The 14,555-nt window shown below is 39.2% G+C and overlaps 1 protein-coding gene across 1 annotated transcript in view; it reads right to left on the bottom strand.

The window, feature by feature from the left end:
* The window catches only part of LOC146817397 (dynein axonemal heavy chain 5-like), a 1,608,734-nt gene that overhangs the window by 934,438 nt on the left and 659,741 nt on the right, over positions 1–14,555 (bottom strand). The window contains exon 36 of the mRNA XM_085609634.1: positions 10,970–11,233. Coding sequence (XP_085465760.1) covers positions 10,970–11,233 — 264 coding nt within the window. The remainder of the gene's footprint in view (positions 1–10,969; positions 11,234–14,555) is intronic.

Raw genomic sequence — 14,555 nt, 5'->3', positions numbered from 1 at the left:
ATTTGAGATATATTATTTTTGAGATTATGCTTCTGTAAGAAAATTGTCAGACGGTATTTTTTAGAAATAGTTTTTGTTATTAGATGATATTTTTAATGAATAATATTTTGCATTTCGATAATGTTATGTTTAACTGAGAAGAGATTCTGGGCTTTTTTTAAACAATCTTTGAGATTGTTATTTTTTTTTTGCCCGCTGTTAAGTGATGAATGCAATTGCTTTCACGATTTATAGTGAAATGCAATATATTCTGAAAACAGCAAAAAAAAGGCAAAAAATTGTTTTTGGAAAATATGTAAATATGTGTACTGTATTATAAAATGTTTTATTAAATATTAATACTTTTTTCTTTTTTTTCAGATTGAGAAAGAAAATTTTCGAAAACTTGAACCATTTTTCTAGCAATTAAAATTAAATTTTAATTAATAAATAATTTTTTGAGTGGGTATGGTAAGTCAGAAATTTCATGGTCCCTTTTTTCCACTTCTCCACAATCACATTTTCAGTTTTTCATTGTAATCTCTCAAGGACCTTGTAATGTGGTAATTGATTTTTAGTGGGTTTTTAAAAAAAAAAAAAAAAATTACACGTACCGTACGCGTACGGTAAAAAAAAAAACAAAAAAAAGTTTAAAAAAATATATAAAAAAAAGTTGATAGGTAAGGTTGGCTCTTAAAAGAGCCGTTGTGTTCGTACAGGGACAGAGGAAAGAAAGAATGGGAATATTAGTCGGTAGGACAAATGTGCTGGTCTATTTTATTGTTAACTAGGGCAACACTGGTCTCCCTATGAGCAATTAGACCATAACAAGTGGCGCACCGCATTGTAACCCTCGCAAACCGATGGTTAGTTTCCAGAGGACCAGAAAAAGGAGATGCTCCCCCCACAGATGAAGGGCTCAGCTGACCTGCCGAAGATGGACTCGGCCCTGCAGATGATGGACTAGGCTGAGCTGCTGTGGATGTGCTTGGTTGACTTACTGAAGGGTTTCCTCCAGTATGTCGAGCATATGTCCTACCGTGTACATCATGAAGGTGTCTTAACATAGTGTGATTCCCGAAGGAATACTTCTTGTTAGGATTCCCTCTTGAAAGTACACAGTCACAAAGCTTACAAGTCACTAAAGGTGCATTTACCTTTTTCTTGCCCTCTGGAAAAGAAAAATACTCCCATATGAAAGAGCTCTTTTGTTTCCTCCTTCTCTGCCTGATGGTAGTGCTGCTAGCCTCACTCTCAGAAGAGGTCTGCTGTTCTGCCATCGTATCACAAAGACAACTCAGCTCCTTCTCCTAAGGGATCACAAGCAGAAATGAGGGGAATGGGTGTGGTGTAGGAGAGTTCTAGAACTGAAAGTAGTAAAAACCAATCAAAAGTGTTGTTTCTTGATCACATGACCCAACGTGCGCGTACGTTACGCTTACGGTGCGCTTACGGAGCGCTTACGGTAAAAGTACGCATGCGCGTAAAAAAGACACGCGCGCATGCGCAAAACAGGCACGCCCCTTCACTTCCGCGTAACATGCGCATGCAGCGTACGCGTTACGCGCCGCGTGCGCGTGACGCACGTCTACGCAAATTGCGTAACTGAACGCAAACAGCGTAGAAATCTAACGTACTAAAAGCAAGACGTGCGCTTACCGTACGCGCACGTTAAAAAAATACTAAAAAAAAAAGAAAAGGGAAAAAAAGATTTACTATGTTATACTACTATATCTTACCTGTTTAGTTTTAAAAAAAAGGTGAAAATAAAAAATATATTGTAGAATTTTTAAAATTTAACCATAGTCTTTAAAGAGGATATAAATTTAAAATAAAAATATGTAAAAAACATTGCAAAAAAAAAAAAAGAAAAAAACCTTAAATATAAGAATTAGCATTTAAAAAACCTTGCAAATTCACTGAAAAAACCATGGGTTTCACACACGTTATAGTTAGGAATTAGCATTTAAAAAACCTTAGAAATTCAATGAAAAAACCAAAGGTTTCACACATGTTATAGTTAGCTGGACATTTCACTCGTAAAAAACCAATGAAATTCCCCCGTTATAGTTAGTTCAGCTAACTATAACTTGCGCGCCCGCAATGCACTGCTGATGACGTCACATATTACATCACTCATGACATGGTCAGTGACATCACTCATGACATCACTGATGACATCTCAAATGACATCACTGATGACATCATCCAGTGAATGTGTGTTTTTCTGAAAATTAAATATGTTTTATATATGTATATCTCAAGGTCGATGGAAGAATAAATGGATATATAAGTGTCTAAATGGATGATTTGTTTTTGAAAAATTGATTGTGTAACTGACTGATTAAGTGTATCATAGTGAATACATGGCTTACTGAGTAATGTTTAAATATGTAAATATCTGTATCAGTCTCTCACTTTGTGTATAAGTGGCTGCATGGGTTGGTGAGTAGCTACATGGGTGTCTATATAGGTTATTAGTTGTTTTTTTGAGTATCAATCCGAGTGTCTGCATGGTTCGGTGGGGGGTATTACGTAGTGCATAGGTGCATGAATGAGTGACTCACTCTTTGTATGTGTTGAAGACAGCATGTGTGCAGGACTGTATGGGTGGATGAGTGTGTGTATGGGTGTGTTAGTGAGTGAATGACTGTCTCAATAGTGTCTTTATGAGTAACTACATATCTTTTAAACTAGTATATGTGACTATTGGTGTATATAAGTGAATATATGTGAGAGTGAGAGATTGAAAGAGTTCCTGTATTAATAAGTATGTGTTTCTATAAGTGATTGTTTAAAAGACTAAATATGTGTAAGTTTCCGTAGAAGTAAGTGTGGTGGTGTGTGTATAACTGTATATGCGAGTAAATGTATGTTTGATTCTTTATTGGCATGAGTGACTATGTGTGTGAGTAACTCTATGGATGAGTGGCATTGTGTGACAGGATGTATAGGTGTATGAGTACATATGATGAGTGAATACATGTATGAGTGACTGTATAGGACTGTTGGTGAATGAGTGGATGTGTATGTGGATCTTAGAATTACTGAAGAGGTTGTTGTAACTGGTATTGGTATGTCCATTGTTTTGAAAATTTTAGTCTCTATTTTTGAATGTGTGTATCAAACGATATATTACAGTGAGAGAAGGTCTGCCACTCTATCACAAGGATGATGTCATCAGTGATGTCATTTGAGATGTCATCAGTGATGTCATGAGTGATGTCACTGACCATGTCATGAGTGATGTAATATGTGACGTCATCAGCAGTGCATTGCGGGCGTGCGAGTTATAGTTAGCTGAACTAACTATAACGGGGGAATTTCATTGGTTTTTTACGAGTGAAATGTCCAGCTAACTATAACATGTGTGAAACCTTTGGTTTTTTCATTGAATTTCTAAGGTTTTTTAAATGCTAATTCCTAACTATAACGTGTGTGAAACCCATGGTTTTTTCAGTGAATATATATATATATATATATATATATATATATATATATATATATATATATATATATATATATATATATATATATATAGAAAAACGATAGTATCCCTGCACCTCCACAGCAATGGCGAACAGAGACGCGGACCCAACGAAATTAGGTTTAGATGGAGTTTATTGTTCTTTAACCTCGAACCTGACGCGTTTCGGGCTACGAAAGCCCTTGCTCACAAGTCAGTTTGAAGCATGCTCATCATTGTTTTTAAATACTTCACCGTGATTAGAGTGCTGACATCACATGATGTATAAACATAGAAGACACACTGCAAAACGTAACTGTTGTTAATAGTCTGTTTTCTAACATGGACTGCTTAAATGCGTAAATGCTGATTCTGGAGTCAATTCATTAGATAACACAATTGTACAGTACTAATAATGTATATAAATAGTTCTAAAACCTATAAATAATATTAATAAATAGAGTTTTTATAAAATATCTATATAAAAACACCTTTAGTAACAATTGTATATATCGTGATTTAAAACCAAAAGATTTGTTAAAACAATGTAACAATTTCAATTGGTTAGAACTAAGTTTCAAAAATTGAAAATATCCTCATGACTCCATGTTTTATATAACTGCTTCAATGCTGCATATTTGTTGCCCATTTAGTTTATCTGTCAACAGACCAATCGTAGCAGTGTCATTTATACGGATAAAAAGTGCTAATAAACTGATCCAAAGTGGATCGTCATAAAGTGCTAGTGCAAAAATAGAAATGTGCCAAATACATAATCAATACTATGTGTAAGCAACCCTAAAAAACATCAAGGTAAAAGACAGTTAAAAACCCACATTCAACAAAGTTAAAAACCGGGCTAAAATCTGACTAAAACCAGTTGATGCTTTCAATAATATATACGAAGTGGAAAAAACAAACAATCATGTTTGGCTATCTTGAAAGAACTATACATTGTCTGAAATAGAAGATGAATATCGACATTATACAAACTTTAATAACTCAATAAGTGAATAAGAGACTGAACAACTCACTGTGTGCCTAAAATCAATTGTCAGGCCACGTGTAGCTATCGTAAGACCCAATGTTAGTTACAGAAAATGATACATTTCATCTGTATTGTTTAATCCATTAGGAGTCTTACTGTCAAATTCTATAATCATTTTGGATTCTAGTTGTCTTAGTCTCTTCTCTCTATTGCCTCCCCGTCGTAATTTGGGTACATTCGCCACTACAAAATATTTTAGACAGTTTAAATCATTGTTGTGCACCAACTTAAAATGCCTAGCCACTGGGTAAGATGAGTCGTTGTTAACTATGGCACGTAGGTGTTGTAGGATTCTGACGTGCACCTGCAGCTTCGTGCTTCCCACATATCTGAGACCACAGGTGCACGTCAGAACATACACTGCAAACTCTGTCTTGCAGTTGAATCTACCCAAAATTTTAGTAGTGTGGGGGCTAAAGGGAGTAGAGTATGAGTCGGTATTCACTCCAAATCTACATGCTCTACACGAAGAACACTTAACAAACCCTTGCTTGGGTTGTAACCAGTGCTTTGCAGCCGCAAGTTCTGGAAATGGTTTCGCGATCTGAGTTTTCATGGAAGGGCCCTTCCTATGAGTGATCGTAGGTCGTGAAGATAACATGGGGGCTAGAACCCCATCAGTCAGAACGATTTGCCAGTTTCGTTTGACAATTGACCTGATCTGTCTTTCTTGTCTATTAAATGTTGTAATCAATCTTGGAGCGTTATTTACGGTATCAATGGCCACCAGTTGGTCTTTAGGGGATAGAAGTGTTGTTCTCGGTATTGTTTCTACTTTACCAACTGCTTCATTGAGGATTTTATCATTGTATCCTCTCATGCGGAATCTGCTTAGTGCTTCCTGTTTACATATTTCGTAGTCTTCAGGAGTACTACAGATACGTTTAAGGCGTGTAAGCTCCCCTAGGGGTATGCTTTTGATGGTGTGGTGTGGATGTGCGCTGCTGGCGTGTAAAGTGGTGTTCCCTGCTGTTGTTTTCCTATGTAGGGAGGTGGCCAGCTGGTTATTTTTGACATAAATTTTTACATCTAAGAAATCAATTTGCGTCTTGCTCAAATGTGATGTAAACTTAAGATTATAGCTGTTACAATTGATTTTGTCAATAAAATCCTTTGCACTTTTTTCATCCCCTTTCCAAATGATAAAAACATCATCAATATACCGCCACCACTGAATCACATGGGTACGGTATTCATCTTGGAATAAGCATTTGAGGACCTGCTCTTCCCATCAACCTACATGCAAACATGCATAGCTGGGGGAAAAGCAGGCCCCCATAGCTACGCCTCTCTTCTGTATAAACACTTCATTACCAAATAAAAAGAAGTTGTTAAACAAACACCACGAAGCAAGGTCTACCAACATTTTGTTGTGATTATACATTTCTAATGGTCTTTTTCCCAAAAAATGTGCTAGGGCGTTTAGGCCTATTTTGTGTTCAATACTGGTATAGAGCGACTCTATATCCAATGAAATGAGCAATAGATCTTCTGCCCATTGGATGTTGGTCAGCTTATTTAATAAGTCCCCAGTGTCTCTAATATATGTTGGAAGTTCTTTAACTAGATCTTGAAGGAAGAAATCCACATACTGCGTGATGTGTTCTCCCATACTCCCAATAGCTGCAATAATAGGTCTTCCTGGCACTGGTTTAGTAAGTTTGTGAACTTTGGGAATGAAGTATAATCTTGGCAGAATTGGGTGTTCCACAAACAGAAAATCAAATTCATCCGCAGAGATGCATCCATCTCTTTTCCATTGTAGCAATTTACTTTTTAACCCATTCCTTGCTGTGTTATATGTTTTCATATCAACTTTTCCATAGCATGTGTCATCATCCAGATGTCTTTGCGCTTCTATTTTGTAGTCCTTTTGTGGCCAAAGCACAACGTTGCCCCCTTTGTCCGATTTCGTAACCAATATCTCATGATTAGATTCAAGTTTTTTCACCAAATCACAGTACTTAATTTCTTGGTAACTTCTATGTCGTTTTTTATGTTTGGTACGGTAGTGTAATTTTTTAATGTCCTCCACTACCACTTCGTGAAAGATGTCGATGGCGTCTTTCGGCATCATTGGGATAAATCTTGATTTTGGTTTGAAGGGGCTTATACCTGCACCACTTTGCCTGATATTTGCAGCAGATAGGCGCTCCTGTGTATTCGACAGATCTGTGGTTTCCTGGGTCATATCTGACCTATTCTCAAACAACTGATGTAATGTAAGCAAAGCTGGGGCATCTTTAGCCTGTAATCCCTTGTGTTCTCTGTGAGTACTGTCCTCTGTTGGAGTCTCTTTCAAGCCTTCTTTGATGGCAAAAAACTTTTTCAATTTTAATTTCCGAATGAAGCAGAATAGATCAATCCTTGTGCGTGTATAGTTGAAGTCACTAAGCGGACAGAATGAGAGTCCCAGTGATAACAGTTGTTTTTCGGCTTGAGTGAGGGTGAAAGTGGACAGATTGATGATCGTTTTGTCATCTGCTTCTATTGTTTGCGCCAATAGGTTTTTTTTGGCTTTTTTGTTGTGGCTTTTCCGCCTCTCCCTCCTTCGAATGTTGTTATTTTTTCGCCTTCTCTCCTTATTGGCTGTCGTGGCCGTAGTGTTTGACGTCTTTCCAACGCTAAAAAATCTACCTCTTCTCCCAAATTGAGCACTCTGCTTTGTGCTTCCTCCTCCATGTTGCTTCCTCGTTCAGAAGAGTTTTCGCTGGTAAGGGACTCATCATCTGTTAGTATTACCTGTTCATTGGAAATAGCGTTGGAGCTGGAGCTAGCATTATGTTCTGGCACTTTGGTTCCTTTATTACTGACCTTATTACGTTTAGCTGTCTCGTATTTCCGGGCAAAGGTATAAATACGTCCCTGCTCATAATCCGCTTGATCCCTTGCGAATTTGAACGCTTTACGTGCTTTAATTTTTTCTTCTTGTTTTTTTAGACGTTCCTTTATTTCTGCCCTTGTTTTGGCAATAAGATCATTAGGTTCCATTTTCTTTAAGCTCTCATTGATTTGGTCAATTTCACGTAGCAGTGCCTCCCTGTCAATGTCAGCATATTTAATCAGTATTTTAACCAGATTTGCTGATGCTTGTAAATTGCTTTCGCCCCACTCCCTTAGCATACTTGGATTGGGGCATTCATAACTGGGTGCCAAAAGAATTCTGAGTCCCCTCGGTACTCTTCCTGCTTCAATATACTTTGATAAAGATTTTTGCTCCCACCACTTCGTAATTTCTGCTTTCATGCATTTTTCTAATTTCTTTAACTGAACCTTCAGGTTCCCGTTAATTCCTGTGTTGTCTTCCGCGGAGGGAACGCTACCAGTCTTCGTTTTGGAAGTTTTACTGAATAGCTCCTCCGCCGCCGCTTCTCTTTCACGCACAGCTTCAGCTGACATGACGAGGTTATTGTAATTGAATGTAATCTTCTTCTCAGCTTGTTGTTACGTTCGTAACCACTGATGCACCTTCTTTCCCTCCCCCACCGGTATTGATTCGCCGAGCTGCACACCACTCACCGCTGAGGATCTTGTTACGGTCGGCAGTCCTTTGTATTACTTGACAAACCGATCAATTCTCCGTTCCGCTGGTGAAGTGTTTGGCTCGGTGATACCAGGGGCTGACCGTTGCACGTTCCTTTCTCGAACCTCACGTCTCTATCGGTTTTCTTTACGGCCGCCAACTTGAAAGGGAGTGGGTCCACGTACGGAAGAAAGCCGACTTCCGTGACTCGATATAGAAAAACGATAGTATCCCTGCACCTCCACAGCAATGGCGAACAATGACGCGGACCCAACGAAATTAGGTTTAGATGGAGTTTATTGTTCTTTAACCTCGAACCTGACGCGTTTCGGGCTACGAAAGCCCTTGCTCTCAAGTCAGTTTGAAGCATGCTCATCATTGTTTTTAAATACTTCACCGTGATTAGAGTGCTGACATCACATGATGTATAAACATAGAAGACACACTGCAAAACGTAACTGTTGTTAATAGTTTGTTTTCTAACATGGACTGCTTAAATGCGTAAATGCTGATTCTGGAGTCAATTCATTAGATAACACAATTGTACAGTACTAATAATGTATATAAATAGTTCTAAAACCTATAAATAATATTAATAAATAGAGTTTTTATAAAATATCTATATAAAAACACCTTTAGTAACAATTGTATATATCGTGATTTAAAACCAAAAGATTTGTTAAAACAATGTAACAATTTCAATTGGTTAGAACTAAGTTTCAAAAATTGAAAATATCCTCATGACTCCATGTTTTATATATATATATATATACTGAAAAAACCTTAGGTTTCAGGGAGTTTATAGTTAGTAAATAGAATTTAAAAAACATTTGAAATTCACTGAAAAAACCATAGGTTTCAGAGACGTTTTAGTTAGAAATTAGCATTGAATAAACCTTAGAAATTCACTGAAAAAAACACAGGTTTCATGGACGTTATAGTTAGTTGGACATTTCACTCGTACAAAACCAGAGAAATTCGGCCGTTAAAGTTAGTTGAGCTAACAATAACTAGCAACCGCGTAATGCAGTGCTGATGACTTCACATATTACATCACTCATGACATGGTCAGTGACATCACTCATGACATCATTGACATCTCAAATGACATCCCTGATGAAATGAGTGATGACTTTTAAAAAGTTTAAGAATGTTATATATAGATACGCAAAGGTGTATTGACGAAAGAGTGGGTGTAAGAGTGTCTGAATTAATGATTTAGTGGGTGCGTGACTGACTGTATAAGCGAGTGATTAAACGTGTCTTAGTGAATGCATGGGTGAATGACTAATCTGTGTGAATGCCTTTATCAGTCTGTCAGTGGTTATGTAAGTAGTTGCATGGGTTGGTGAGTAGCTATATGAGTGTCTATATGGGTTAATAACTGGTTGTCTGAGTACCTCTATGGGTGCCTGATTGTCTGTGTGGGTGGGTGGGGGTGTGTAACTCCCTGCACTGATGTGTGAGTGGGTGATTCAGTGGGTGTATGGGTTCATGAGTGTGTATGCAAGGGTCTGTATGGGTGAGTGAGCGTCCGTATGGCTGTGTTGGTGAGTGAATGGATGTCTCAGTGGTATATGTGTGAGTAACTACATTTGTGAAAGGCAGTATATGTGAGAGTTGGAGTATATAACTGACTTTATATGAGAGTGAGTGATTGTGAGAGTGGTTGAATGGATGAGTGTGTGCTTGTGTAAGTGATTGTATAAGAGTGTAAGTATGTGTTAGTATCTGTATTAATAAGTGAGGTGGTGTGTGTATAACTATATTGGTGAGTAAATGGCACTGTGATTGAGTCTTTAGGTGACTGATTAGGTGTGTGAGTAGCTCTATGAGTGAGTGGATGTGTGTTTAGACCTATGAGTCAGTGAGTGGGTATGTACTAACTGGAGTTGGTATGTCTATGGTTTTGAGAATGGTAGTTTGCATTTTAGAGTTAGTGTATGAAAGGTTATATTAGGGTGTATGGAGGTGCCTCGGATATTAAGTGGATGATGTAATCAGTGATGTCATTTGAGATGTCATCAGTGATTTCATCTGTGACGTCACTGACCATGTTATGAGTACTATATCGGTACAGCTTTTTATGAGTTAATCACGCCTTGTGCTGTCTGAGCCCTAAGCACGTTTAAGAGGTATGTCTGGTGCCTGAACCTGTAATGTCTCGCTAACCTGATCGGTAGCTCTATCTTCTGAAAGATCTATCTAACCTGAAGGATGGCCTGGGTGTCTAATGGCCAAGATTTTGAGATTTTGTGTTCCAGCCTGTCCCTACTAAGTGAATTAAACATTAAACCACTGAGAATATACTTGGAAAAGGCACAATGGGAAAATCAAAGGAAGCTGAAGTTGCAAGTGAATTCATATAATTGACAGGCCATGTCAAACAGCCTAACCTGTTTATGTGAACCGTGTGTAAAAATTACGTGCTTTTTAGCGAGTCATTTAGGGAAATTGTGCTAATAAATTCACAATTTGACCCCCATATTTCAAAATGTTCTTTAAGGAAGAACTGTCCAAGGAGGGGCCGTCTAACATGACTCCTTAAAAACGACCTAAACATTTAATGAGTGCCCTTTTGATCTGCCTGTAAAACCTGTAGCCTTTTAGATAGTCTATTTGAAAAATGGTGCTAAAACATCAACTATTTTTGTGCCGTTAAATCAATTACCATAAAGAGAAGATTACCGATTTCCCCTACATGCAATCAGCCTCAAGTGCATTGCTTACTTGGTCAGTGTAAGACGTGGCTGATATTAAACTCTTGAAAAGTAAGTCCTTTTCACAGATTCTGAAAATTCCTGAAATAACAAGGCCTTTCCTACAGGTTTTAATAATAATTATGTATTTTTCTGAATTCTGACAATGTACATTAAAATTGAATATGAATACAAAGCAAACACAAATATCGCAGGATATAGTTAAAAGTTAGAGAACTGTTGAAACACCTCACCTTGGTGATTGTGGCATGACTGAAGATTTCCTCTAGATGTTGCCAAAGTTCTTGGACGTCTATCCACAACTCCAGAACATCCCCCACTCGCTTTAACTTCTCAGCCCATGATGTAGCTTCCTCTCTTAATGGGTCGATTTCCTTTGAAGTTAGCATGTGAGCCAGAAGAACCTGGGCATCTTCCAGCTCCTCCAGCAAAAGAAGTGAATCTTCTTTTACCAAAAATATTTCTCCTCTATTCTTGTAGGCCTCGAAATTCAACACCTTGAACACAATTGACAAAACACTACATAGGTATCTGTTCACAATGCAGGGGTCAAAGTGAAACCTAATCATATGAATATAGTGTATTGCTATTTTCAGACAAATGTATGCAAGAGAGAGATAAATATGTAGTGTGGCACAGAATGTGTGGAGCTTCTAAAATAACCCACAAATAGCATTGGAAAGATGGCGCTGCGTAACCTAGTGGATGGATTGTTTTAAACTTAGCATCTTGGGTGTGTCAGACACATCAGACATTTTCTAATAATCAACTCCTTCTAAATTTGAAGAAATGTGCTTGAGATATCACAGCGATCATTTTTAGGGTAAGCCTAGGCAGCGCTTGCGCTGTCTCTTTGAGATATGTTGTATACACTTTGTGGGTTTACCCCCCACCCATTGCCTTTTTATTTGTTACTTCATTTGTCCTTTAAAAAGTCTTTCTTGCTAGTGGTTAATCTTTCCACTTTGTCCCTCCTTGTTGTCATTTGTTTTCTCCCACGGAGCAGCGCCTGACTACTTGTATCTTTCCACTTTGGTGCTTATCTGTTTGTATTGGGGCACTAATGTTTTCTTAGTTTCCTGCTCGTGTTTGGCAAAACTTCCCTTTTCATATGTTGTAAACAGGCCTGCACTCCATCCGCCTCACCGGCGCTATTTATTTTCTTGGCGCGTTTGTAAAGGGCTTTGTGGTAGCGTGTTTCCTGCTATTACATGTCTTTGTTCTTCATGCTTAAGTGACAGCTTAATTATATATAACTTTAGCCAATGTTTAAAATATAACTCTTCACTCGCTCCATCTCCTGTAGCCTCTTTGTCGCTTATCCCCTCCCATCCACCCCATCTAAACCCAGCCTTATGGCCCTCCCATCCGAACGCGCTGCTTTATCTGCCAGGATAAACAAGACCCCGGCCTTCCTCTCCTTTTGGCCTCTGGTACAGTCTGACCACTCCTGGCCCAAACAATCCACTTTGTTGTGTACTAGCCTGACAGGTTTTGCACCAGTCCTAAAACAATTGACAATAATCTCTCAAAAGATATATATTTTATGTGCATGGGCCATCTCGAATCATAAAGTCGCTACTGGGCACATCCTTTCTGCAGCATTGCAACATGCATTGGCGACAGGCGGTATTTGCGCATCTGGAGAGAAAGATTTTCGGAGACGATCACACACAGTGCTTAAGGCGGAAACATCCATTACAACGCAGTCATTACATCGCACTGCTTTTACAACGCAACTGTTACAACGCAACTGCCCTTACATCGCATGCCATTACAATGCATGCCATTACAATGCATGCCATTACAATGCATATCACTACCATCCATGCCATTACAACGCATGCCATTACAACACATGCCATTACAACGCATTATAAGGTAAGTAATGGAGATGTTTTAGGGTGGGTATGGGTTTTGGAGTAGATGGGAATAGTAATTTTTACCCCTACACTATCCAACACTTTCCCTACTGTTACACTCACTGGAGTGGGAATAGTAATTTTTACCCCTACACTATCCAACACTTACCCTACTGTTGCCCTACAAGTATTATTCGTTTTAATGGTATGCGTTATAATGGTATGCATTGTAATGGTATGCGTTGTAATGGTAGTTTTTAAAAATGTGTTGTAATGGCATGCATTGTAAAATCATGCGATTTAATGGTGGTTGCGATGTAAAAACGGCGTTCTAAAAGCATGCATTGTAATTGTTTGCGTTGTAACGTCATATATTCTGCTTAAGGTGTTGATTTCTACAGGCACCACTAGGGGGTGGCTGCCTGTGTGCTGACGTCGTGTGTGCAGGACTTGAGCTTGTTTTGTCTTGGAATTGGTTGGAAAACTTCTGTTGTGTTTAAAAAAAGTCACTTTTCATGGTACGAGCATTGGAAGTAAACAAGCAAGGCTCCATTTAGTTGGATGCCTCACCACCTGTTCTGCTTCTACCATGATTTGCACTCACATCCCGTGGTGCGGGCCTGGTGGCATCACAAAGACTGATGGTCATGAGATGGGAAATGCATGTTTTTAGTTTTTTTGATTTTTTTAGCACTGTGTATATTGTTCATGGGGGGGGTGCGACTGGGGCAGCGGGGGTCAGGGTTCCTGCTTTGGGGCACCAAATACTGCACTATCTTTCCTTACCACATCCTACCACTTGCAGGCTGTTGTGGCATGCGTATCTTTGACACAGAGTCACAGGTGGTTATAGCTCAGACTAAAAGCACTGTCAAAGAAATTCAAAGGTATGCTTTCACCTGATGCAAGGGTGTGTATAGGCATGCTGTAATTGTGTGCTTTTACGGTGTCTGGGAACAATGCAATGTAATCTCAGCATGTATTTTAGGCTCCGCCAAGCAACAAAAGTTGTACTGTGGAATCTCCTGCAAAGCCTCACGTCATCCCCTGGGCATACTGTGCTTCAATAAATATAATTCAAGACATTTCCGGTGAGGCCCCAGGTGTGCTGTGCGTGCTGCCTTGCAGCTCTTTGCTGAGTTCGGCAGCAGTTTTAGTGCACTGAACTCCCTCCAAAGGGGCCCTCAGAGCAGCCTCGCCCCACCACTTCTACGGTGGCTACGTAAAACGCTTGGAAAGGCGATCCTACACAGATATCAAGTTTTGGTTTTCCTCTAAAGGGATTTTTAGAATTCAAAGTGCTTTAATGCATTTAACACACTGCATGTGGATTCGCTGATAAATCTGTGGGTTATTTGCTTCTTTTTGGATTACTGCACAGTTTTCCCTCACATTCAATAGGTTTCTAGTGAGCTTTGTGGTGCGATGACCTGGAAATAGATGTCAATGAAGAGAGGTGAATTGTGGCTTCTGGAGGCTTCCACATGCACCCTTCGTTTTGTTGACCCCATCTTTATCCCTTCCCTTGATCCACTTTGTTTCTCTTCTCCCCGCCTCTTTCAACTGTACACCTCTCTCTGTCCCTCTCTTTGCTCTTTTTCCACTTTTGCATTTCCCCCTCATACTTGTTTTATTCCCACTCACCCTTCTCTTCTCTTGTTAATTCTCTTACTCTCTCCCTCTTGACTCGCCACTCCTTTGTCCACCCTTTCTCTGCAACTCATATCTACCTCCAGGGGCAGCTCCTCCATAATGGCAGAGGAGCGCTACCCCCCTGCTAAAAGAGGTAAAATAGAATGATAATAAAAGCATTTTATTATCATTTTATTTTTGCATAACAGCTAACAAGCAAGTGTTCAGCGGGGCGGGGGGGGGGCAGGTAATCCTGTGGGGGAGAGGCATGGCAGGAGGAGGAGTGGTGAGCACTTGAAAGTGCACATGTGTGTTTGGCTGACCG

Source organism: Triturus cristatus, chromosome 6, assembly GCF_964204655.1.
Source record: "Triturus cristatus chromosome 6, aTriCri1.1, whole genome shotgun sequence".
In the NCBI taxonomy this organism is placed as follows: domain Eukaryota; kingdom Metazoa; phylum Chordata; class Amphibia; order Caudata; family Salamandridae; genus Triturus; species Triturus cristatus.
The sequence above is the reverse complement of the archived record's forward strand: the minus strand, read 5'-3'. Positions and strand labels throughout refer to the sequence as shown.